This window comes from Boleophthalmus pectinirostris, unplaced genomic scaffold, assembly GCF_026225935.1.
Source record: "Boleophthalmus pectinirostris isolate CB_2022bp ecotype Guang Dong unplaced genomic scaffold, ASM2622593v1 HiC_scaffold_2, whole genome shotgun sequence".
NCBI classification, from domain to species: domain Eukaryota; kingdom Metazoa; phylum Chordata; class Actinopteri; order Gobiiformes; family Gobiidae; genus Boleophthalmus; species Boleophthalmus pectinirostris.
In genome coordinates this window covers 36,586,133-36,608,568 of record NW_026571152.1, presented here as the reverse complement: position 1 = coordinate 36,608,568, position 22,436 = coordinate 36,586,133, and the positions used below count along the sequence as shown (strand labels likewise).

The 22,436-nt window shown below is 38.4% G+C and overlaps 1 protein-coding gene across 2 annotated transcripts; it reads left to right on the top strand.

The window, feature by feature from the left end:
* The first annotated feature begins 9,858 nt into the window (after nt 1–9,858).
* On the top strand, nt 9,859–22,097 carry tbxas1 (thromboxane A synthase 1 (platelet)). 2 transcript variants are annotated; one of them, XM_055155741.1, is made up of 15 exons: nt 9,859–9,924; nt 12,550–12,650; nt 12,734–12,827; nt 13,415–13,467; nt 14,143–14,239; nt 14,479–14,595; nt 15,131–15,219; nt 17,740–17,888; nt 17,966–18,096; nt 18,327–18,463; nt 19,200–19,413; nt 20,266–20,354; nt 20,837–20,974; nt 21,465–21,627; nt 21,699–22,097. In XM_055155741.1, exons 2-15 carry the CDS (start codon nt 12,562–12,564, stop codon nt 21,804–21,806), a joined length of 1,668 nt encoding a protein of 555 aa, XP_055011716.1. In that variant the 5' UTR covers nt 9,859–9,924; nt 12,550–12,561; the 3' UTR covers nt 21,807–22,097. The 2 variants fall into 2 exon arrangements, with proteins under 2 accessions (XP_055011716.1, XP_055011717.1); XM_055155742.1 differs by lacking the exon at nt 9,859–9,924 and adding an exon at nt 10,180–10,198.
* The last annotated feature ends 339 nt before the right edge of the window (nt 22,098–22,436 follow it).

Here is a 22,436-nt window from a genome sequence, read left to right as displayed (position 1 = left end):
GCGTGACCCGACTTTGCGTGCGATTTTGAAGCCGCTGTGCTCCTCATTTGTGGTGTCAGTGTGACTCTGAGCCGCTCTGTCAGATCATAAGCACCAAACATCAGCAACGCTACGACAACAACCAATAAAACAGAGCGTCAGGGACAAACGGAGTGAAGGACACAGAGACGCAACATACAAATTCAAAATAGCAAAAATAATGAGATTTTATTACTCACCTCTTGTAAAGTGGTAAAGTGCAGCATCTCATTCATATTATCCATAGAAATTGTCCTCCGCAAATGACACCCAGTCCACAAAACTGCACTATTAATCCAGTTTGAAGCATTCTTTAAAAGTAAAAAGGCCAGAGTAGTTCCTCACGTGTCTATTTACATCCACACAACGCACGGATCGAGCTGAAGCTGCAGATTAGAATCTTTTACGCTTTAAAAATCCTGTATCTGAAGTATTGCACCACATTTCACAAGTAATAATAACACAGTTTTGACTTGTATCTAAACTAGAAGTGCAGCGCTCTGATCTTTTGGACACTAGTGATGTGTCGTCCGTGTCGAGGCTTCGAAGCGTGTGTCGAGTAATCCAGGAAGGCTTTGGTGAAGTGCGTATCGAGGCTTGTATCGGTGATGTAAGTGGTGAATTTCGAAGCCTTGTGAACCGCCCGTACCATGTGACTGGTTCAAGAAATGGTTTGCAGATTTGGCGCAATTTGAAACATAAGGGCCAGTGAAACGCAACGGATTCGGTTTTGGGTTATTGTGAGTTTGGTACATTCTATTTAAGATTTTTTTTTTGTTTTTTGTTTTTTTTTTTTTGATGGCTTTTCTCTGCATGCCTGCTTCATCTGTGTGCTGTGAACGTTTTTTATTTTTTTCAAAAGCAGGGGAAATTCTCTGTAAAAAAAACAAACAAAAAAAACGTCTGAGTCCAAATACTGTGGAGAAATGTATATTTTTAAATAAAAATGAATAAAATTACCCTATTTTGCCATCCTTATTGTGGCATAAGCACAGACATAAAGTCATAACACAAGCACAGTCACATTACATCTCTATCTCCAATTTGTTCCTACTTTTTCTTTTAACCCGACCTTTATATCACGAACACAGACTCCATGTTAATACATTCACACTTTATGTTGAAATCACAAACATTCAAATATTTAATTGTTCATTTATTCAGTATAAATCTTTCCATCAGAACCACGATGATCATGTTGATTGTTTCACTCTGCCTGTTATACATTTTTTTGGACACTTGATGGCGCAGTGGAGCAAATGAAGCACCTTGAAGCATCGGCTCAGGAGTCGAGCAAATGGATGGAACGCTTCAGTGCTTCATGAGGCTTCATCTCGCCGTCACTATTGGACACTTAAGAATCTCAAAGCGAGTGAGTTTACTCTAGACAGGAAACAGCTGACTCGATCACGCTCACGCAGACATATCCCACTGCAGTCTTTGCAATCAGAGATTTAAAACCTCATAAGATTCTCCTCGTGTCTGTGGTCTGCACTTTTTGTCGCACATTTAAAAATCATTGAAAATGGAAAAATCCTGTCGTGTGTGGCAGTCTTTAGGCTGCATTCAGACTGCAGCCTGAAGTGACCCAAAACCGATTTTTTGGCCCCTATGTGACCTGTATCTGATCTTTTAATGACAGTCTGAATGACACAGATCTGATTTTTTTCAAATGCGACCCAGGCCACTTGGATATGTGATCCTGAAACCCATACATATCCAATCTTTTGACATGCGACTTCAGTGTGAACGGCCAAAGTGCATCCATCCGACCTACACGTTATCAACAAGCCACAAATGTCACTATTCTGCGCTGAAGTCGGCGAAAATTGTTAATGAACTCCGTGTCACTGAAGCGAAGCACATCACCACTCACCACTCTTGGCTACGTCGCCGCATCCACATGTTCCTTTCAACGGACGTCGCTGCCGCTGTCTCACAAAACGCTACGGCCAAAAACCTCGTCCTTCTCCTTCTCAATCTCCTCTTTAAAACAAGTAAGTTGTTCATGTTCTGGCTCCGGTACAAGAGGAACTTTAAAATCGCCAGGTGCTCAATGCTCGCGTCCATGTTTGGACAACTTCCGTAAACACAGAGCACGCTCGCTGCGGTTGACGTCGTCGTGTCTCCAGTGCACATGTGGGACACTTTCGGGCCGTTTAATGTTCACACAGGGGATCACATACAAGTCGCATTTAATTGGAAATGTGAACAACCTCGCAAAAACATCGGATTTCACAAAAAAATCGGAATTGAGCGTTAAGCCCTGCAGTCTGAACGTAGCCATAGATTTGCTTTGATCACTGATTTGCGGACATGACACAGCTGTGAAGTGAAAACCATTTCAGGAGACTGCATGAAGCTCACCGAATGTGTATACATGCACATCAGTATCCCCGTTATGACAGTATTCGGGATATTGCGTATACATGCCACAGTATCTCAGGTTACTATCAGAATATACCAGCTACAGTATCCCGGCCTCTTATAACCGGGATACTGCAGCCGGTGTACATGGACCATGACGAAACCGGGATGCTCAAAAAAATCTGATGATAACCGGGATACTGATGTGCATGTAAAAGCACTCATTAAGAGAAGGCCTTGAAGGTTTGAAGCGCTGACAACAAAGCAAAGGGTGGATAAAGGTGGGCATTTGAATAAAACATATGTTGTTTCATCTGCTTGTTTCTATGGAGATGTCATTGCGCTGCCTGGAATGTTCCACAGTATGACATCAGTAACATTTATTAAATTACCGGTGCTTTTATGGCTCAAAAATACTTGGAATAACACACATTCTGACTGTGAGCGGGGTCGCCTCTCCACAAATCTGACCTTTGCCTTGGTCTGGTTTGGTCTCCATGAACATAAAAAAGGTTAATGCCAGACTGGGAAACATTCCAGACAAAGCAATCACCAGAAAAGTTACACAATGCACACTTTTTGCACGTTGATTTTTTTTTTTTTTCTTCTGCTGTGTGACCTGGGAGTATCTGACCAGAGGCTTTTGTGTGAAGGTCTGCTGCCAGCCCGTCGCCATATTGATTTTGATTTGGGACATGCTCGCGCTGCAGAGGACACTGCCCCTGTCACATCCAATCACTGCACATGTTCCTCTTCATCTGAGCTCTGGTTCTGTGAGCGCCAGACCCCAACCTGGCAACCGCCCTCCCTCACAGCAGCCAGGGTCCCGACTGCAAACGTCCTATATTACAAAAAATTGATTATTGTGATCTTTAAGTCATGTTAGAATGTTAATTCATCCAAAACAGACCTGCAGTTGTGTTTTGTTTAATTTACAGCGATATTCACTATTTTTTTCACTATATTTTTATTTCACTATATGTTCATCTGCATGTTTGAAAAAATGTATTGGCTGTGTTACTATTTTTGGTATAACCTTGCGAGTCACCAAGTAAAGTTTAGCGAGCCATGAGCCACAGAATGAGTATCCCTGATTTACAATCTTGCATTATTAGTCTGTCTACATCTACATAGCTCAAAATGCTCTGTTCCACCTTGTGATGTCATGTAGTGGTGGGGTTCAAGTTAACACCTGCATTTTATCATTTTTTTGTAGAGACTGGCAATTCTGAGGCTGAAATTATCCAAATGATGAAGCTATATGTAGTTTAAAAACACAGTGGAGCACTTCCTGTATTACCACATGACATCACAAGGTGGAACAGAGTGTTTTCGCTGTGTTTTTGAGAGAATAACTCAGCCTAAATATGCAGGATTTGTGTGTTAAACATGTAAATGAAACAAAATACAACTCCAGGTCTGTTTGTGATGAGGAAACAACATTATAACATATTCATAAACAGTAATTATTTGAATAGTTTACAAATAAAATAAAAATATAAATACTTAGGTTATCAGTACCAAATCCAAATGGTACTCTGCCAGGACTAAACCAGGTCTAACATGGTATTTACCAGGTCTAAACTGGAACTAAACCAGGTCTTGACTTGGACTCCATCAGAACACGATGGCCACGTCTCAGTTCTCGTTCCTTGTTTGCTTTTTCTTGATTCCTCTCCTTGATTCTCCATTTTTCAGCTGTCACTCAAATGTGTCGTATTAAGTGCTGCCCCAAAGAAAACCACGGAAAGAAGGAGTGAACATGAGAGCGGCTTCAGGAGCAGTCGTCAGAAAAGAAAAGAATCAAACTTTATTGGTCTTAGTGAGGAGTTTATATTCTCTCTCTTCACTTTGTCTCCTCTGTGGGTGGGACTTCTTCACCCATTTCCTGCAGGATCGAGGAGAAGGACACGAGGAAAGAGAAATGAGACGTGGCCGGTCTGGTCTACACCGTGTTCCTCTGTCAGTTCCTCCGTCCCTATGGGCTGGAGGAAGTGACATGTCTCCTCCACAGCCCCTGGTCCCTGAGCTACCAGAGAAGAGATCAATACACGGTAATGGCCTCTGCGCTCTAATCACAGCTCCAGAACCAGTGGAAGGTAACGAAGTATAAAAGTAAAAGTACAATACTCAAGTACATATTTTAGGTATCTGTACGTTTTACAATCTGTGTGCTATTTGTTCATTAGTTTTTCAATATAAAACCAAAAATAAGAAAATGAAAAAAACAGCTATTTTCTTCATTATTTGTCTCCAAAACCAAAATGAAAAAACAAAAACAGATAACGATTTGTTTTTTCAGTTTTCGATTTTGTGTTTAAATGAAAAATGGAAAAAATTGATTGAAACAGCCATTTCCCGTTTCTGTAACTTAAATGGCAATGTCAGACTGAACCAGGACTGAACCAGGACTAAACCATTTTTAGTCCTGGTCTGGTCCTGGTCTGGTCCCACTCTGGTCCCGCTCTGGTCCCGGTCTCAGTCTCGGTCTCAATCACGGTCTGGTCCTGGTCTGGTCCCGGTCTCAGTCCCGGTCTCAGTCCTGTCTCAGTCCTGGTCTCAGTCCAAGTCCTTGTCCCGGACTCAGTTCCGGTCTGGTCCCAGACCTGGTTTAGTCCTGGTTCAGTCCTGGTTCAGTCCTGGTTCAGTCCGACACAAAATCAAAAACTGAAAAAAACGAATCGTTATCTGATTTTTCATTTTGGTTCTGGAGACAAATAATGAAGAAAATAGTTGTTTTTTTGTTTTCTTATTTTTGGTTTTATATTGAAAAACGAATGAACGAATGATACGCAGATTTTTTACACGTGATACTTTTTACTTTTACTTCACTACATTTGAAAACGTGTATTTGTACTTTCTACTCCACTGCGTTTTAGATCTGAACTGAAAAGTAAAAAGCACTTTGAAATTGCAGACTTTTTTAAAAATTCCATTTAATTTGCATTTCCGTCTCAACTTAAAGCAAACCAAATACAAAAATCAATGGAATCACAATGGAATTGACCAAAATCACTACATTTCATCCTTTAATTGTTCTTAAATATCTCAGCAAAATACATTTCTTTTTACTCTTTAAGTACATTTTTAAATAGGTACTTTTATTTAATACTTTTATTTAAGTTGATTTTTTCATGTAATACTTTTACCTGAGTAACCTTTTGCTTACTTTAAATATTGCACTTTAAGACTGCAGCAGACTAAATGATGTTTTAATGGTGTCTTTTACTTGTGTTTATATTCTGTGGTTTGTGTTTTTAGTATGTTTTTTGAATTTTGTATGAATGCTTTTTCCAGTGTGATTCTTAAACTGCAAATGCCAAATAAACTGAACTGAACTTTTACTTCAGTCACAAAATTGTGTACTTCACCCACCACTGTCCAAAACTAACAATGAAACGAGAGAAAACCGTGAACGACCTGCTCCTGGCGCTTTTCCTGCACAACACTGACACCTAGTGGATAACAAAGCTCACAGCACAGGTCCTTTGTGTGGCCCATGTGCTTCTGTGTCCTTTGAAAATCAGCCAGTGCTCTGTTCACACACATTAACTGGGCTTTGATGCTGCGTTCATGTTTTATATTCATTTTTTCTGTTTCATGTCAAGATTTAAAGGGCCCATATTACGCTATTTTCTGATCCATGTTCTAATGTTGTTTCCTGGTGAAAAATATATACATACATATATAAGCTGAGTTCTGTTCTCAAATATAAAACACTCTTTTCCACATTGTGATGTCATGTGAAGTGCTCCACTGTGTTTTTAAACTCCACCTTCACGAGAATCATTTGGATAATTTCAGACCTGGAATTACCAATCTCTACTGAAGTAAAGGTAAAAGATAGATGCTAACTTAAACTACCACAACATGACATCACAGGGTGGGTATGTTTATGATGAGATAACATTATGGCAGAACACTTGTGGGTAAAACGACAAAATATTTGATCAGAAGTGCCTTTCGTTTAGATGATGATGGCGTTTTTGGGGCTTAAAAACACAAAACCACCCTCCAGAGTGGAAAAGTTCAATATGCTCCGGCGCAGAGTTTCCGTCTGCACTGCCCAAGACGCAAAACGCTGGTCAGATCTGCTCACGTCGCATACTCGTTTATGTCACATACTGTACATCACCATCTAGAATCACCACCGAGCCGCCTGGCACCCAATCGAATTCCACACACTTTTGCGTCACCATATGCACGCAGATTTCCACCCGAAAACATCTGTCTAAACATGGAATACCAAGTGAAGATGCGACACCACTTTTGCATCTTCTGTTCAGACCGTCATCATATAAACGTAGCCCAGGGGTCGGCAACCCGGAGCCGCGTGTGGCTCTTTTACTCTTCTGTTTTGGCTTGGAGTATTTAATTACAATGTACTTTTATTTTAGTTTGTTCATTTTTAAATGTGTGTGTGGTTTTTTTTTTACAAGTTACAGTGTATTTCTGCCACCCTCCCACATGACAACGAACTAAAGCTGCTACAACTATGACGCATTTGACGTAGCAGAAAGATCTTCACACCTGCCCCGTTCCCCCGCTCCACCGCCTCCACCCCACATCGACTGACAGTTCCCACGTGAACACCTAAACAAAAGTGACAGCATAAGCTCATTGTTCTACACTGCAGTGTACATGATATAATAAGTTTATCTACTCGTGTTTATTAATACCTTACCAATCAGTAATGTTCAGCTGATGTCGACTCGGTGCTTGCGCTTCATGCACCTCAAAGTCCTCGTCTGATTCTGGGTCCAACACATGCGGCTGAACGTGCTGTATCGCCATGATGAATAAAGGTTTATTCCTGCCACTATCAGGGTGCATGTCTGTCTCCCCCTCCCTCCCTGAGATGGGCGGAGGAAGGGCGGCTCACTCAGAGCCTACGTCATGTTTGGAGGGCGGGGGGATGAGCAATAGTCGGCCTTTCATAGTTCCTGGTCTGTGATGCCCCCAAGAAATCAGTAAGATTTCATAACTATTGTGTAATGGATTTTCCAAAACCCAAATTGTGTTTGTATATGTGCAGAAGATTCAATGTGAAAAGAGTTATTTTCCATGAGATGGGCACTTTAATGTCCATGATGCGGTCTGTTGTCTTTTATACAGAGCATACATGTAAAAAAAAAAACAAAAAAAACAAAAAAACAAAATGTTATGCAGTGTTCTCCTCATTTTAGAGTCAAAAGAGTTTTGTGGCTCCAGCACGTAATTATTTTCTGTGGGAAAAGCTCCAAATGGCTCTTTGAGTTTTTTACGTTGCCCACCCCTGTAAAGCTGCATTGTGTAACTTTTCATATCAGGTGCTTGTTCCTATGCATGTGTCATTGCTCTGTCTGTCTCTGACCTGTATCATGGTCTGGTTTGGTCTCCATGAAGACAGAAAGCTAGAAAACATTCCAGACAAAGCAATAACATCTCCACAAAGAAAATCAATTGACGGCGCCTCCACCAGAAATATTTATGCACCTTTAAAGCTCACACGAGTCAGTTTTGTGTAATGTAAGAGCTTTAATGTCTGCAAAACCACCACTCCCTTCTGCGCTCCTTTTCTCTCGGCGGTACAAAGCTTTAAATAAACAAATTAATTCAGTATTTTTCATGCACCATTCTGTCTCCCTCTGTTGGCACTGACCTTGATAATAGTTTTCGCTGTAATAGGCTTTTAATTGATTCTGATTTGCTGATTTCTCAAACAAAGGAGACTGGGAGCTACATTCTAACAGTAAAAACAAAACAACAAACCACTTTCATGTGATTTGGGCACAGTTTAATTCAATGTGAGTCACCCTTAATCACTATTTTATGAAGCAATCCAGACACAAAGCGACTGAGGATCTGTGCAATGGTAATGGAATGGAACTGAATTGAATATTAAGGTTGTAATTTTTTCATGATGAGGAATTTCCGGTTGTTGCTTTAATGTTTGTGTGTCAGAAACATTTTGGTGCCTGTCACTATTAAACGTTTATTTTATAATTTTTTTATTTCATTTTATTTTATTTTAGCCGCTGTTTCAAGTGTGATTTGAAAGTGTCCATTGTTGGAGTCTCTCTTCTTGATAATGGGAGACTGTTTCAAAACTTAGTGTCTCTGACTGAGTTTGATAGAAGTACAGATACCTATGGGTCATTCCACGCCATTTCATCAAATTTCCAGAAAATCTCACGCATCATGTTTTTTTAAAAATTTTGAAAAAATTACCAGCTGGTCCCTTACTATCATGTACCAACCCTGTGAAATTTTTGTCATTTTCAATCAATACTTTTTAAGTTACAGTTCATTTAGTGAGGGGAGTATGAGTCAATTTACGGGTTAGGGTTAGGGTTAACCCAAAATGCGCGTCATTTTTTCTCGGCCATTTTCACAGGTCGATATCTCCATAAGTATCACACACAGATGGCTGAAATTTTGTAGGCTTGTAGTCCTCTACTCTGTGTTCAAATAACATCTATCAAAAGTTTGGTATCTCAACTCATTGTCATTTTATATGAACTTAAAAAAGAAAGCCTACTTGTAGGTGTCGGAGACCCTTGAATTTTTTTGAGAATCAAGATATGTACTAGGACTGTTAAAAAAAATCACCAAATGTTGAAAATTTGAAATAGGTTATGTGTGAGGGTCCTTGTTAAAAACAAGAAAACGCAACATGGTCCGATTTTCACATGTAATTTATGGCATGTGGGTAGTGATTAAAAAAATTAATTTGAATATTTTTTTTCCTGAAAGACCAGAAAAATACGGTACCAAACATATGTATTTTATGAAGCTCCTTCAATTTTTAATTGTATCTTGAACATTCACATTTGAGTTTTCAGTCATAGTGCAAGACACAATGACACGAGTATACAGTGATCATGTACTATGTTTTATTCCAGCAACTAAGGTCACTAAACATTTAAAGACTGAATCAAATGGTTTGATAATAATATGCCACGGAAATGAACAAGTTTTTATTTTTTGTTTTTTTTTAAAGTTCATATAAAATGACAATGAATTAATATACCAAACTTTTGATAGATGTTATTTGGACACAGAGTAGAGGACTACAAGCCTACAAAATTTCAGCCCTGTGTATACTTACGGAGATATTGACCTGTGAAAACAGCAGAGAAAAAATGACGCTCATTTTGGCCCGTAAATTGACACATACCCCCCTCACTATATGAGCTGTAACTTAAAAAGTATTGATCGAAAATGACTAAAACTTCACAGGGTTGGTACATGATAGTAAGGGACTATTTGGTTTTGTTTGTTTTGTTTTTTATTTTTGAGATCCATGTGCGTGGGCCATTTGTTGAAATGGCGTGGAATGACCCCTATGTCATTTATTTATTTATTTATTTATTTATTTATTTATTTATTTATTTATTTATTTATTTATTACGCAGTGAATTAACATAATTTTCTGTGATGTCCAGGCACATAAACATTCGCGGTCTATGAGGCACCAGAACAGCAGGGGGCGGTGTGGTTCAGTCTGGGTAAAACAGACCAGAGGTACAGCTAGCCGCATCTGAGAGGTGATATAAGGTGAGGGCTTTAAATCTCTTCTTTTCATCACACATAACGGTCACATACACAGTTTAATTTGTCCGTGTTGTCAAATCAAACAACACCCATTGATTTCTCCACAAATCGTTCACGTTATATCCGAATATTGCGTATTTTAGCGCTTTGTTGACATTAGCTTAGCGTCCTGATCACGTGACTTGTGTAATGTTTACATCTTTGGCTGTAACATGTTCTGTGAGCTTCTGTGCTGCTGGAAACAGTGTAAACAGCTTTTGTGTTATTGTGAAAAAAGGTCAGTGTTTAAAGTTACTATAGGGTGACCAGATTTTCAAAATAAAAAAAACTGGGACATCCCTGGTTTGAGGTGGTTGGTAGTAATAAAATTGTGAAACTAGTGCGAAATTATGGACAATTGTTCTGCACTCAAGACTAATGTGAGTCAGTATACTTACATTTTAGTTGTGTTTTGGTCGTTTTTAAGCAGCTTTTCTTTATTTTACCTAAACAAATGACAATTTATGCCTCTCTTTACTGTTGGCAGGGATAGGATTGGTCAAAAATAGGGACCCCTGCTACATTTTTTGTATAAAACTGGGACAAATTAATACTTTTGGATAAATCTGCTGGGACAGGGGACACAGGGCTCAACACTGGGACTCTCCCGGGTAAATACGGACTAAACTTTAGTTCAGTAGAGACCAACGGCAATTCCAGGACTGAAATTATCCTTATGATTCTAGTGAAGGTGTATGGAGTTTAAAAACACTGATTACTGTCTACTTTCTGTGTGGTAACAAAACTTTTACTCATACTTTGCAGCTGATGGTATAAATGTGTAATTTAAAGGTCCTATATTACGTAAAATGGTCTCTTGTGAAGCAGTAGTTTTCAAGCTACCTTTTACCTTTACTAGGGTGACCAGATTTTTAAAACCAAAAAAATGGGACACCCCGGTTTGAGGTGGCTGGTAATTTTGAGGAAAATAACCCATTTCCTCATGTGTTCATTAGTTTCTGCTTAGACAAAAAAATTACACTTGAAACAGAAATAAAGTCCAGATAATTTACTTATTCCAATATTAGAAAAGTCATACTTGTACAAGGAGTCTGTGCTGACATTCCCATGCAGAGACTGAATATTTATGCCTATACAATGATTTTTATACGCAAACTATAGTGGGAGGCGACCATGGTTTAGACTTAGTGCCTCTTCGTTGGTGCACAGGCCAGCCAGGCCTCTTGGCACGTTGCACAATCTTATCCAATTGTGACACGGATCCCCCGGATTCATCTCACTTCCCTTACGGGAGCATCTTGCTGGTCTGATCAGGGTGATGAGTCCTGAGTCAGCATAACCCTATCAATAAGTCCTTGCCCTATTTAGTTAATTGATTAGACATATAGATAGAAATAGGTTCAGTTCATGTACAAGATATTCTATCTCTGCATCCCTCATCTGTAATCTAGTCCCTGTTTTCTGGGTCATTGTATAGTGATTATGTTAATACAATCATAAAATATAGCAGTACATCAATAACTTTATAGCAGCACATCAGTTAGATCATAGCAGTAGTTAAATACCTAAACCTAGGTATTTATCCTAACAGTAATAATAAAATTTTGAAACAAGCATGTTATAAAAAAAAAATTGTTGCACTCGGCCCATTCACTATGAACATGAGTCACTATAGTCACATTTTATTGGTGTTTTGGTAATTTTTAAGCAGCTTTTACCTAAACAAATTACAGTTTATGCCTCTCTTTACTGTTGGCAGGGATCAAAATGGTCAAAAATCCAATCCAGTGCAACTTTATTTGTATATTGTAACACATTTTACCAGCACAAGATCTCCAAAGTGCGGCAAAGAGTAGGCACAATATAAATTAACACATTAAATACAGTAAAGCATAAAATAAGTAAATAAGCAAGTCAATAAAAAACATAAAAAATACAAAAAGCAGAAAATAGGAATAGAAAAATAGCAAATAAAATCAATAAAAGGTAGTCAAAGGATCATACAATTTTCATGACTTGTTAAAAGCCAGTGAGTAAAAGTGCGTGTTTTTAAACAAGATTTAAAATAATCGACTGAAGGGGCTGTCTTAATGAAAATGGGGATACCTGGAACATTTCTTGTATAAAACTAGTACAAATCACTGGTTTTGGATAAATCTGCTGGGTCAGGGGACACAGGGCTCAAAACTGGACACTGTCCCGGGTAAATAGAGACGTCTGGTCACACAAAGCTACTGCTACATTTTACCGTATAATATCTATAATACTCATAATAATAAGTTATCCACAGAGTTTGCTCACTAAATCAAATCTTCTCCGCAATATACCACTTTGTTTACTTTTCATAACACAGCTCTCACTACATATTTATTTTATTTTTTTAAGCAGCAGTGTTTTCTAGAAAATCACATTCACATCACAGATAAGCCTGTTTCTGTCAATCATTATATCATCTTTGCACTATTTCCAACCTATTACAACCTCTTTTATATAACTGTGATAGACTGTATTTATATTAAGATATTTGTGTTTTACATGTGTGAACTACTGTGTCCAAGTCATTTCCCTTGTGGATCAATAAAGTCTGTCTAAGTCTATTCTACAGTTTCAATAGTTGTTTACTTTCAGGTTAAATTCCTCATGGACTTCTCAAATGTATTTTTTATGGATACCAGTGAGTGGCCAGTGACCTTTGCTCTGTTCCTTCTTTTTCTCAGTCTTCTCTATTGGTATGTAAAAAAAAATAAAATAAAATAAATAAATAAATACAAGATAATCTCTGCATGTCCTCTGGTAACTGTGAGTTTTGTAGGTATTCTGTTTACCCGTTTTCTGTGCTGTCAGAATGTGGCATCAAACATCCCAAACCTTTGCCATTTTTGGGGAACATTTTTCTATTTCGTGAGGTAAGTCTGTTTTAGATAAATGAGGTTTATTCTTGGTTTATAATGCTGTTAGATTATCAGTGCTCATCAGGGAAATATTTTAAAAAACATATTGAAAGTCAAGTTAAAGGTCCTGTATTACCTTTTGTTTGTTTATATGGAGTTGTCATTGCTCTGCCTGGAAGGTTCCACAGTATGTCTTTAAACAGGTCTACCTTACATTTATTCAATTACATGTGATTTTATTGCTCAAAAATATGAAAAATGTATTTCCTTCAGAATAAATTAAGTATTATCTATCCTGTAAATTGGTCTCCATGAAGATAGAAAGGTTTAATGCCATACTGTGAAACATTACAGACAAAGCAATAACATCTCCATGGAGGAAATTCTTTGACGGACCTTTCACCAGAAAAGTTACACAGTGCACCTTTAAGCCATGTTGCCTCATCAAAAACATACCACTCAATCATGTGTGAATGAAACAAAACAAAACTCCAGGTCTGTTTCTGATGAGGAAACATTATAGCATAAATACTAAAATAGTGTAATGTGGGCTCTTTAAATATTACACTTATAATTAATTTAAATAATGTATATTTCTGCAGGGTTTCTTTAATTCTTTGACGGATCTCATAACAACACATGGACGAGTTTGTGGGTAAGTATAACTATATAAACATTTGTGATATACATATATCACGCTGGGGGTGTTGTACATGTGTCTCTAATGGCAGAATGTTAAGCAGTTACAATGATGATACAAATCAGCTCACCTGTTTTAGTTCCAACCAAGTCGGCTCTTAGTGGTCAGATTGTGTTAAAATAAAGATCAGATTGTCTAATGAGTAATTTGAGTTTAGTTAGTGTAAGAGAATTTAAGTAATTTATCTATCACGTACATCTCAGTTTATCATTGACATACAAAAGCTGTATTTACACCAAGATCTTCCCTTGGCACACCATTGGCATACCACTATCTAAATTGTGGCATATTACTGCCTAACAGGTGTCTACTGGTCTTCATAGTCTCACCACTTGATTTATAAACCTCCTCCTCTGGAAGCATAGTAAATGGGCTTGAACACTCAAAGATCACACTGTGTTCTCTTTTGAAATCACACTATGTTGACTTTTCAAGGTCTCCCAGACTCGTTTTATTGATGGTAAATAAAGTTCTCTTGCGTAAGACATCCAGTTGGTCTCTAGTCTTTTACATCCTCCCTTTCTGGGACAAGCTGAAAACTTTGACAACAGTTAGCCTCACACCCCCAGGGATTGTTGACATCAGCCACAAAGTATCAATACTAACTGTAATAAATCTGTGTATTTTCAGGTATTACCTGGGACGCAGACCGGTGGTGGTGATCGCTGACCCTGATATGCTTAAAGAGGTGTTGGTCCGAGACTTCGGCAACTTCCCCAACAGAAATGTAAGAGGTTTAAAGGTTCAATAATACACAGAACTGACTCTTGTGAGTTTTAAGTCACGTTAGAATGCTGTTGCCTCTTCAAAAACATACCTGGAGTTCTGTTTTTTTCATTCACATGTTTGAGTAACTCTTATTGTAAGCCTGTTTACATCTTCAAATCCTCTGTTCATTTTATTGCAATTTCATGAACAAATTCTATCGTCACAAATAGCTCGACAAAAACTGTGCTTCCTTTGCAGACTTTTCGATTCGCCACCAAGCCCATGAGTGACTGTCTGCTGTTGTTAAAGAACGAAGAGTGGAAAAGAGTCCGGAGCATCCTTACACCTTCTTTTAGTACGGCTAAAATGAAAGAGGTACTGTGCTGCTGAAAATTATACTAGACATAACAAGACTTGTCATGATAACAGATATTGAAGTTCAGTATACATGGACTTTATTTAAAAAGGAACTGTTTCCAGTTGTTTGAGCACTGTGGGTGACATCACACTCCTTTAGCCTACTTCTTTCTACAGTCTGTGGTGGTTTATTGCTACAGAGAAATCCTGTGATACACGATAATATTGAAACTACTTTATGCCACAGACAGAATAACAAGGCAGGATTACCCCAGTGAACCGTTTTTAAATAGACAGTGTCATTCAAAAGGCCTGAGCTGCAACAGATGAAGAGGAGAAAGAACCAATAATAAGCCGTAGAAGTTAGTGAGTCAACCCTCTACAGCACAAATCTTATTATATTACAACAAAAATACCCCAAATCTTCATAGGTTTACAAAGATAATGTACACATTGTTCTAGTTATCATTTACTGAACGATAAGTTGATGTAGTAGTTATCGTGACAGGCCTAGATACAGCTCTGGATGGGACTGACTGGCTGTTTGTTTCAGATGGTTCCACTCATCAACACAGCGACTAATGCTCTGATGGACAATCTGAATGTGTATGCAGAGTCAAATGAGGCCTTTGACATCCACAAGTAAGGCGATTTATACATATATACACTGCCGGTGTGGTATAGGATTTTGACCCCGGGGTCAGAATCCTATTATGGTATGTTGACCCCCCCCATGAAAATCTATATTTTATAAATGAAGAACTTGAATTCTACAGAAAAAAACTTTGAATATTAATACTATATCTGCAAATTAAAACAAATTAAAGTGTTTTTTGAAGAACTCAGATGCATTTTTTATGTCAATTATAACTTTTGAATGTTAAAAATTACTTAGTTGTTTAAACACATATTTTACTGAAAACGAGATAAGTAGTTATTAATTAATCAGTTAATCAAAGTGATGTATAATGATTTGGAGTCTTGTTAAAATAGACAGGGGTAATCAATTGAGTAGTTAAATACATGATAGGAGAAGAATTTTGAAATGGTTTCCGTAATCAATAACTTCACTTAAAATTACATATGGATTATCTGAACATAGCAAACTGTTATGTCCCCTATGTCCAACAAGGGACACAACGTGTATAAAACAATCCTTGAGGCAAAGTCGGTTTGGCAAACCTTTTATTTTTCGGCCAAACATTCACCAAAGTGCACAAAGAACAAACAAAAGGTTGGTGGGAGGAGGCGTGTGCCAGTTGTGCCAACTAAACCAACAAAACGGTATAACAAAACAGGCCCTAACTGAAAACTAGGCTACAAAAAGGAAAGAAATCAAAAAGCCTAGCCTACCTGATCTAAAAAAGAGAATTTGGAAAACTCACAACAACAAGGGTGGCAACAACTGATAACTAATGTGTCTAACAACAAAAATCTACGTGATGTGAAATGTACAGGGATCCCCAAACTTACCCAACCAATCCTCCCAACCAAACAAACCTTGGCTAGCAGCCTTACACACACACACAGAGAGAGAGAGAGAGACAGAGAGAGAGAGAGAGACAGACAATCAGCTCCAGTTCAGGTCCCACCCACAGCACCTGAACACACAGGGCAGAGGAGAGAGCAGTACACAAACTAAACAAATAACACAAACTAAAAACCATAACAATGTAAAATACAATACAATTTTAACAGTACGTTACATTTACACAAAATACCAAAAGTCATTATCCATCAAAACATTCCTTAAAATACCTTAAAAGAAAATGAATATGTAGCAATATATAATACAAGTAAATGACATAAGAAATAATGATCAGATAAGTAACTACTAAAGAAAAAAGTAAGGGGAGTCAAAATACTATAGGGGGGGTCATTTTATGATAGCGGTATGTTGACCCTGGGGTCAGTATACTATGGGGGTCACAATACTATCTCACACTGGTTAAAAGTTTGGACACACCCTCTAATTCAATGTTTAATTTTGTTTTCTTTGTGTTTACCACTTTCTTCGTGTTATACACATACAGAAGACATCAAATACAAGAACAAGATATATGGAATTATGTAGCAAAGAAAAGAGTGAAATAACTTCTATATATTTTTAATTCAAATGCTCACAGTGTCCACCCTTTGCTTTGTTGACAGTGCTGCAAACCCTTGGCCTTTTCTCATTGACCTTCTTGATGAAGTCTCCTGAAATGGTTTTTATTTCACAGCTGTGTCATGTCAGGGTTAAGGAATGCCAAAAGTGGTCAAAGAGTGGCTATTTTTAAAAAGTCTAAAATCCAAAATGACAGTTTGGAGTTATTTTGAGCGTATTTTCTGTTTGCTTCTATCTATACATGTTCATTCATAGTTTTGATGCCTTCAGTGAGAATCTACAGTGTAAAGACCGAATTAAGGTTCTGCGTCGACTCAAAGCACACTGCCACCGTTGCCTTGTCGCCGTCATTTTGGATTTAGGGATCTGTGTCGAGGTCTGTGTGCCGAGAAGTAATTCACCGTCACAACGCTAGGAGGCTAGGATTGCGTTCATGTTTACAAAATGAAGTGGGAAAGCGGAGTACCGGAAATGTATATAGTAGAGTAGATGTAGAGAGGAACAGCCACAGTCCTTATTGTCTGAGTTTCTTCCCCTGCTGTCTGCATTGTTTCGACGTGTAGTTAGAAAATTTCGGAGGTGCACATCTCTGTAGAATGCAGAATCTCTGTGTCTTGATGCGGATGATTTGATGCATGACCATAAATTGAGCTTAAATAGTCATGAAAATAAAGAAGAACCAGAAATGAGTGTCCAAACTTTTGACTGGCAGTTTACATGTTCCTTTTATTCTCACTCATGTATTTTTAAAGATGCACTATGTAGCTTTTTGGTTGGAGCACCATCTTGCTCTGCTTCGAATGTTTCACATTAAGTAGCTCTGCCTTACATTTATTCTATTACAGTTGGTTTTATTGCTCAAAAATACCTAGAAAAACAGGCATTGGACTGTGAGTGGGGTTGCCTATCCATAGGTCTGCTCTGGTTTGGTCTCCATGATGATGTTTAATTCCATACTGTGAAACATTCCAGACAAATCAATAACATCATAGAGAAAAGCAGGTGGCAGACCCTCCACTTACACAATTCACCTTTAACTTGTGTTGTTTCTCCAGATGCTTCGGCTGCTTCACCATGGATGTCATTGCCAGTGTGGCGTTTGGCACTCAGGTGGACTCCCAGAACACCCCTGATGACCCTTTTGTGCGACATGCTCAACTGTTTTTCTCCTTCTCTTTCTTCAGACCAATCATGTTTTTTTTGAGTGAGTATTTCTACAATTGTATAATTATTTTTATGTAACGCTTTTGCTTAAACATCTATATCTCATGTGTTGTCCAGTTGCCTTTCCTTTTATATTGAGGCCTTTCGCAAGCATCATTCCAAACAAAAGACGGGACCAGATGAACCATTTCTTCATCAACACTATTCGAAAGATCATTATACAGAGAGAGGAGCAGCCCCCAGAGCAGGTACGTGTCAGTCCAAACTCCATGTTCCCATTTGTAATGGACCGCATGTGTAAATAAGCATCAACACTCTTACCAACTGAGATAATATTTATTAAAGGTGCTTTTTGGTTGGGGGTCCATCGCCTGCTTGTTTCTATGGATATGTCATTGCTCTGAATATTATTTTATTTGTCTCTTTACAAACAAATAAAATAAAAAAAATCATTTTTATTTTCTCCTTTATAAATTAGAGACGCAGAGATTTCCTTCAGCTGATGTTGGATGCGCGCAGCAGGGGGGATGAGAGTGTGTCTTTGGAGCACTTTGACACTGGAGTCCATAGTGATGATCCTCAAACCTCAGCTTCGTTAAATAAAGACAGTAACAGGTAAGGATGTAACGATGAAAGCAAATCTCACTGTACGATATTTATTGCTGTATTTTAGAGATGCTAAAAGAATTGAAGAAATACTACTTTCTCCTTTTAAAAAGTCTTGACAAGATTTTGATGCCCTAATGAGGTTAATTTGATCTTTCGTATAATTTATATTAGGTTCTTTTTTCAGACCAAGGGTTTGTTTTCATACCTGACAGTTTCAACTGCTCACTCGCGGTTTTCCTCAGAGTGGTCACGTGATTTATACAGCTGGTACAGGTTTTGGTGCTGTCTTTCTACTGGTGGAGGCAGAATGAACCGGGATGACGGGGCTTTTTTACGCTCACACACCTGGGATACTGTCCTGAGGAAGTGGGACTGCAGATGGAGCTGTCGTCCTGCCTCCACCGGTAGAAAGAAGAGCACCAAAGCCTGTATCATTCAGCTGACTGGACACATCAACATTACGTGATCACTCAGAGGAAGACCCTAGCAGTCTTTCTGAGGAGTTGAAACTGTCAGGTATGAAAGCAAAGTCTTGGTCTGAAAAAAGAAACTAATAACAAGCTTTTGATGCTATATTACGATCATACGATCATATCAGAAAAGTTCACTTCATATCATCTGCATTGAAAAGGAAAAAAAGTTCATGGTCTTTACTTTGTGACATCCCTTGATATTATTGTGGGACTTTTGCGTATATTTCTGTACGACTTGTACAACATTTCTGTTATTGTCACATCCGTAGCAACAGGAGCCTGTCACCGCAGGAACAGTTACAGAGGCGATCACAGAGAAAGACCATGTCAGAGGATGAGGTCATAGGTCAGGCTTTTGTCTTCCTTTTGGCCGGATATGAAACTAGCAGCAACACACTGGCCTTCACCTGTTACCTGCTGGCTCTGCACCCCGAGTGTCAACACAAGCTCCAAGAGGAGATAGACCACTTCTACACTCGACATGTGAGTCCAAACATTTATAGACGTACGTATAGACATCAAGTTTAAACGGTCCATATTATGCTGTTTTCTGATCTGTGTTGTATTGTTTCCTCATCATAAACAGACCTGGAGTTGTGTTTTGTTTCATTCACACATTTAACACACAAAATGTGCATATTTAGTTCAGTTGTCAAACAGAAAACACTTGTTCCACCTTGAGGTGTCATGAAGTAATACAGGATGTGTTTTAATTCATTAATTGAATTAATTAATCATTGCATTTATATAGCGCCTTTCAAGACACCCACAGCACTTCATCATTATTCATTCACTCCACAGCTGCCCTGGGGCAGACTGACGGAAGCGAGGCTGCCAGTCTGCACCATCAGCCCCTCCAACCACCACCAACACTCACCCACACTCCACTTTCCTACTAGGCAATGTGGATGAAGTGTCACAATAACAGTTTTTGCTACTGGATTTACCAGTGGTCTCCCATCCAAGTACTGACCAGGCCTGGTCATGTTTAGCTTCTAAGATCTGATGAGGTCAGACTTTGACAAGTTGGTATGGCCACCTTTAAACTCCATACACCTTCACTAGAATCATTTGGATAATTTAAGCCCTGGAATTGACAATATTTACTAAACTAAAGGTAAAAGGAGCTGTGAACTTGGAAAAACTACCACTACATGACATCACAAAGTGGAACAGAGCATGTTGAACTTTGGAGATGTAAACAGACGAATAAGAAATTGTTACTCAAACATGTGTCAAAGAAACAAAACACAACTCCAGGTCTGTTTTTGATGAGGTAACAACATTATAACGTTGCTTAAAACTCATAAGAGTCATCTTAAATCATTTTTACAGGAGTCTCCAGATTACACAAATGTTCAAGAGCTGAAATATTTAGACATGGTTATAAGTGAAGCTCTGCGCATGTACCCACCTGGATTCAGGTAAACAGCCAACATATATATACAAGTTATAATAGTTTCTCTGTACGACCTCTTGTTGAGATATGTTTGTATTACTATAGTTCTATATTTTATTTTTATTTCCACATATACATTTATATTGTTATGCCTTATTTGACACCTGTCTCTTGCTGCTGTTTGTTTGCTACTTACTTTGAATTTGTTATTATCATTTATATATTTATAATATTTATATACATTTATATATTTGTATTCTTTATTACTCTGTGAGCCAAGTAACTTCCCTTGTGGATCAATAAAGTTAGTCTAAGTTTTGAGCAGGTCCATCGACAGAAATTTGGGGGCCCAGGGCAAGAAGCCGGACATAGGCCCCCCTCCAATATAAATTAATAGGATGAAGGTCCAAGTCTGGGCCTCAAAGACCTTGGGGCCCAGGACAACAGATCCCTTTTCCCCCCGACTACTCCCCTCATCTTAAGTCTAAATAGATGATTTCATCGAAGGTTTGCTCGAGATATTGAACGTGACTCAGTGGTGAATGGCCAGCGACTGCCGAAAGGAGCCTGGTTAGAAATTCCAGCAGGTTTTCTCCACCACGATCCAGAGCACTGGCCCGAACCGGAGAAGTTCATCCCAGAGAGGTGAGATACAGATCTTAAATACACTTGAGAAGAAGAGATATAAATTTTACTACATCCTTTTGTGTGTGTTTTGTGCATAGACTGTGTATATAAATGGACATAACTAACCCAGTAGCCGTATTTCAAATAGGAAGTGGGCATGGGCACGCTTCTGGCTCCATCGACTCCAGCTTCAATTCACTTTGTGTTGAAAAACTGTCACCCCTCTCTCTGTAACTGCAGCTTTCAGGCTCCTTCATTTTGGTCTTAAATGTTCAAATTAATCCGCTCAACAAGATCCTGGTGTTTTTTTATTTTGCTATTTTGTCTGTAAATAAATTCATATTTCTAATATGGAACTCTGCTCCAAATTTGCCCCATACTGCTAGACTCGTGAGCTTCATTTTACTGGAGCCAAGGGCTATGGGTGACGTGACACTCACTCAGGTTTTAGTCCACTTCTTTATACATCTCTGTTTTTTTGTGAATTAAATGCTTGTTTGTTTTCCAGATTCACTCCAGAGGCAAAGGCCGCTCGTCATCCTTTTGTGTACCTCCCCTTTGGTGCGGGTCCTCGTAACTGTGTGGGCATGAGGCTGGCACAGCTGGAGATGAAAATAGCTTTAGTAAATCTGTTTCACAGGTTCACCATTGTGACCTGTGATGAAACAAAGGTGAGAAAAATTCTACTCATAATTTAACATTCAATCCTATATATAATATATGTCCTACTGTCTCTGTGCAGGTTCCACTTGAGCTGAAGTCTTCGAGCACTCTGGGCCCCAAAAATGGCATCTATGTGAAAATAATAAAAAGGGAGATGGGTGAGGAGACTGAACAAATCAGCACATGATGCAAAGGAATCACCGGATAAAGGATATTTTTCTTAATCTTCATCTCGGTCATCTGTATATTTTATATTTGCACAAAAAATGCTTTTATACTCTGTCACATGTGAAGACAGGCACTGTATTGTGACATACTTTTACATTCTTCAGATCATGCTGCTAAAGTCCAACTACTTTACACAAGAAGTAGTTTTTTTATTGGATATGAGATAACACTTGTAACTGAAGCTCTGAAGTTAACGTTTTGTGGTGAGGAAGTGTATATAAAAAACAAAAAATAAAGTGATTAAAACATCTATTGTGTGTTTGAACGAGAATTTGCATTTCTTGTCTTTTAAAACAGGATAATTTGTTACCAAAAGAACATTTTTAGTGAATAAATAAATACTACAGTCGGGCACTTGTCAAGGATGTCAGGCCTATAAACCAGACATGTCAAACTCAGGCCCGGGAGCAAAATTTGACCTGCGATATAATTATATTTGGCCCGCGAGATCATACCAAATATGGACTAAAGCTGGCCCGCCGACATTATTTAAAATTGTGTTATTATTTTATATTCTGCTTGTTATGGATTCAGTGTTTAAGCAAAACTATTATTAAACATTTTTTTTATAAGAAAAGGTTTAACATTA